Source organism: Triticum aestivum, chromosome 7B, assembly GCF_018294505.1.
Source record: "Triticum aestivum cultivar Chinese Spring chromosome 7B, IWGSC CS RefSeq v2.1, whole genome shotgun sequence".
Lineage (NCBI taxonomy): Eukaryota > Viridiplantae > Streptophyta > Magnoliopsida > Poales > Poaceae > Triticum > Triticum aestivum.
The window spans coordinates 763,874,791-763,879,542 of NC_057813.1; the positions used below are offsets into that span (position 1 = coordinate 763,874,791).

General features: G+C 49.1%; 1 protein-coding gene across 1 annotated transcript; it reads left to right on the plus strand.

Annotated features, from left to right (window-relative positions):
- Window positions 1-209: 209 nt before the first annotated feature.
- On the plus strand, window positions 210-4,649 carry LOC123157525 (NADH-ubiquinone oxidoreductase chain 4-like; the record flags this gene model as incomplete). The annotated part of the gene is given in 2 exon segments (XM_044575814.1): window positions 210-789; window positions 4,227-4,649. Coding segments are annotated over 2 exon segments (1,003 nt in total), but the record flags the coding sequence as incomplete, so codon positions are not given.
- Window positions 4,650-4,752: the final 103 nt, after the last annotated feature.

Sequence of the window (4,752 nt, forward strand, 5' to 3'; positions counted from 1 at the left end):
TTTCGGGCAGGAAGCAGGCCTAAACGACGGGCGGGCATCTCCCGCTACGCAAGCAGCATTGTTCGCCATCACCCGAGAAGCAAAAGATTCGAGAGTAAAGGCGGAAAAGACAAGCATAGTGGTCTAATGACAAGGGCCGACGACGGAAGCTCGGGACAGAGCCGTATGATGCGGAAGTCTCACGTACGGTTCCCTGAGAAGGGAGTGGCTACCCACTGGAGCTTCGACCAACTACCACTGGTCAATTCCGCTTTGGGGCCACCCCTGACTCTACCATCATTATAGGGGTATGGGGTTCGAGACAAAGAAAGATCAAGGCAGCATATCAGTTTTTCCTATATACTTTACTAGGATCTGTTTTTATGCTATTAGCTATTCTGTTGATTCTTCTCCAAACAGGAACCACCGATTTACAAATTTTATTAACCACTGAATTTAGTGAGCGGCGCCAAATCCTTCTATGGATTGCTTTTTTCGCCTCTTTTGCCGTCAAAGTGCCTATGGTACCAGTTCATATTTGGTTACCCGAAGCCCATGTAGAGGCACCTACGGCTGGATCCGTCATCTTGGCTGGAATTCTTTTAAAATTGGGAACCTACGGGTTTTTAAGATTTTCCATACCCATGTTTCCCGAGGCGACACTTTGTTTCACTCCTTTCATTTATACTCTAAGCGCGATTGCTATAATATATACTTCCTTGACCACTTTAAGACAGCTCGATCTTAAGAAGATCATTGCCTACTCCTCAGTAGCCCATATGAATTTGGTGACTATTGGTATGTTTAGTCGGGCGGCGGCCGTTAGGTCACCTATTTTGAGTTATGGACACACAAGCAAGGCCAAAACATGTGTGCCGGGCGTGCGACCCATCAACCTACTAGCAATAGGGGAGAAAACTTAGCATGTCACAACAAAAGCGTCGATTCGAGGCGTCAGCAAAACACCGCCGTCTGTTCCTAAAACAAAACCCCTTAGCGCCCCGGGATGGGAGTGGGGGACGGCCCTACGCAGACAGCAGCAGCACCGGCTCTACGAAGTCCAAATCGAATCTTTCGGTTGGCTTTCCCGTGAATAAGAATTGTTGGGCGCGGCGAAGCGAGCGCTTCTAGCTGTTTCGCTTGCTTCTTTCTTATTGTGGCGGCTATTATGGCGTGGCTGAAATGAACGAAAAGCGAGATGATTCAAATCGATTGATAGATGGCCTGATCTGTTCTGATAGATCAAAAGGTTTTCTATCAATAATAAGGGTTGACCTCTTTCTATCTATTGATGATACAAGATATCTATCTATTCTGGATCCATCAGAAAGAAATCGATATGTATCTTATTTTTTCTACATCGTATGTAGAGCGCCCAAGCGTTTGGCCAGCTCAGTTCTATTATCCATCGGTCCAATGCACTGGCTCATCTCATGGAGGGAAAAAGCAAATGTAGTTAGTTGTCTTGTTGTTGTTCGCCGCCTCGACACATTCCCCGGCATCGTCCCACACAGAAAGAAAGAGCGTGGAGCCCCGGCCCGACCTGTAAGTCCGCTAACGTAAAGCGAGGAGTTGAGCCTGAACTGGCGAACCGAAGTCACTTTCGTAACCATACTTCCTACAGCTAACACGTGTCCAGTCCAGCGGGAACGCGAAGCGCAAACGAACGTGAGCTGCTATACCGAATCCCCCGCTGGCCATCGGGTACCTAGTGGTAAGGCCATGATGCGCAGGGGAAGGGATCACTCATTCTTCTATTGGGGACAGGTGCACGAACGACAACTCCAAACGTCAGACATCCGCCGCCTATACCTACCGTTTAGGTGGCACCAGCGAGATCCAGCTAAGGTAAGGAACTTCGTGTCGCGGCTGCTCCACTCCGCTGCGGTCTTTTGAACTGAACTTCGTTGCCTTCCCGCGCGCGAAACGAATGGGCGCTGTGTCGTGGGTAAGTTTTGGGGCGGGGGGGCAGAGAGAGACCAGAAGAATGATTCATTTGGATCAACGAGCCATTTCGCGAATCAATAGAATGTCTCTCTATCCATATCTATTCTATCTTTATATGACGGGCCATAAAAAAAAGAAGTATTTTTTATGGCATGCGGGATGATCGCGCCTAGTAGCCACATATCAGCTGCGCTCAATATGCGGGATTTCCGTTGGATCAGATCTTTCGCTTTGACGAATTTGGACCTAGCGAAAAGGACTCTAAGCCTTCGCGCAAACAAGCAAAGTAGAAGCAAGACGAGGAGCGGAGCTGTCGTAGAAGCAGTAGCTTCCCCCGACAATATACAATACAACAGTAGCGACCATGAATAAAAAAGCCCCTTGTTTAACGAGTTCGCTGCTTTTCCCAGGCCGGAGAAGGGCAACTACTTATTGATTGATCGCCTTTCTTTGATATGTGTTCAATTTAGTACAATACAAACTACAACTAGATCAAAGCGGAAGGGCCACTCACTATAGAAGCTATAACTAGAAAAGCCCTAGCCAATAGTTTAGTAGTCGGCCAAACCCCCATGCTCACGACATGTTCTTGATATTGATTGAGTTGGAGGGAGTCAGAGACTACCACGGAATCCTTCCATAGTCACCCCGGTGACCTTCGTCACCAAAGCGTCACGACAGTTTCCAAGACCCCTCATATAATCTCCAGTGGGGATCAGTCGGAGCACGTAGGAATGCCGACCACTACATAAGCCGATGGCGGAGAAAGCTCGAAGAGCTTCCCTTCATTCGCTTCGCGGGAGTCGCACACAGCACATAGCTGGAAGTCAGAGGGCCCGTACTACCTGCCTAACCCTTCGCTCCGAGGGACCGTAGAACGGAAAGCGCCTTCTAAACAACTCGGCAGAAGGGAAGGGGCCTATGTATTTGCATGACCCCTGCGAATTTGACCCTACCTACACCCGGAGCCAATCCCCTAGCGGTCCTGCCACCACGCTGCAGAATAGGAGCTCGTGTGGAACCTTAGATTTCTGGCGTAACAGCGGTGGAAGGTATCAAAATATTACGGCTGCATAACCATAACATAGTATATACGCTAAGGTCGGCCAAATATGGACACCCGAAGGGCCCGGCGCGCACAATCCTATCCTATCCGAGCCCGTCATTGCATGCACTTCGGACAGCCGTCCGTAGCATCATAAGGAGCACCTCCCTTTCGAGGTACCCAAATGGAACGGTCTTTATTTGTGTTGTTGGTTGGTCTTTCTCAACGTGGTCTATAGCACGAAAAACTATTCTTTACAAGATAGGGCCGTTCACATGAAAGAAAATACAAAATCCATTCTTCATGGTCGGGCGCATTTCTCCAAATCCTCCAGGATCACAAGTGGAACGCTAAGCAAGGGTGGGGAGGCTGCGAGCTCCGCATCGAACAGAAAGAAGCAAGCAGGGGGTGTTGTCGTAGCGCGCCGGAGAGCAAGCGTAGGCAACCAAACTAAATAAGGCTACAAAAGTAGCTAGCTAGCGTTTTTAAGCTGGCTGCCTTTTCTAGCGCGCGTACTCTTCTGTGGAGTCACACGGAACGAGCCTTGTCTTCCCTCCAACGACTAGCTCCCTTTTCTTGTTCCGGTCACCCTTCTCTTGCCGTGGAAGCACTTTTGCCTGTGGTGTGGTCCAACCCGTGGGCGGAGTCGCCCTCATCCCCCCATTGCTCAGTGCTCCCTGCAGCTTCGCTGGGCTTTACCCGCATGGGCGCGGGCTTCTATAAGAGAATGAAAAGCTCTCTTTTTACAATAAAACGCGAACCGCGCGGAGCCCACCCTTTTTTGTTTTCTGCCGCCACTGGGTGGCCGCAGGGGAAACACAGCCCGGCCGCCTCTCGGGAAAGGGGGGGTGGGCCTACCTATCCCGAGGGAGCAGCTGAGAGGTTCCATATGCCGAGCCGAAGGGCAGAACTTCAGTGCGTGATCGTAGTATGTCACCTCGTCTCGTCCTCGCAGCATCGAAGAGTACCTATGCACTATGTTCCGGTTCACTGATAAGGAAGATAGAGTTGGGGTGGGGGTCTACGATGTGATACTATAGTATGCCCCGGGGAGAAAGATGCGCAACTCAAAACGGAAGCAGGAAGCGTGTTGTCAAAAATGTCGGAGGTTACCAGATCTCTGAGACTACCATCGATCCGACAGAGCGGAACGACCAGAAAAAGAAGTGGAGTTAGAAAGCCGTATGATAGGTGGTAACTATCTTGTACGGTTCGGGGGGTAAGCGGCGTACTCTGGGGGAATATTAGGCTCTATCGAACATACAGGGAATTGGAGGTAGCATTTTACTTATGTTAAGTCATGGACTGGTTTCTTCAGCCCGTTTTCTATGTGTTGGTGTTCTATATGACCGACATAAGACTCGACTTGTTAGATATTATGGAGGTTTAGTGAGCACCATGCCGAATTTCTCTACCATTTTCTTCTTTTTCACTTTAGCCAATATGAGTTTACCCGGCACTAGCAGCTTTATCGGGGAATTTCTAATCTTAGTAGGAGCTTTCCAAAGAAATAGCTTAGTAGCCACATTAGCTGCGCTTGGGATGATTTTAGGCGCGGCGTATTCCCTGTGGCTATATAATCGTGTGGTTTCTGGAAATTTAAAACCCGATTTCCTCTATAAATTCTCCGATCTAAATGGCAGAGAAGTTTCCATATTTCTACCTTTTCTTGTTGGAGGGGCGACCGTCCGTTGAACTACCAAAAAAGGGTAAACCAATGTGATCATGACATTGTAGGTGCTTGCGATGGGACGGATGCGACTTCCCTCATAAGTAATGGG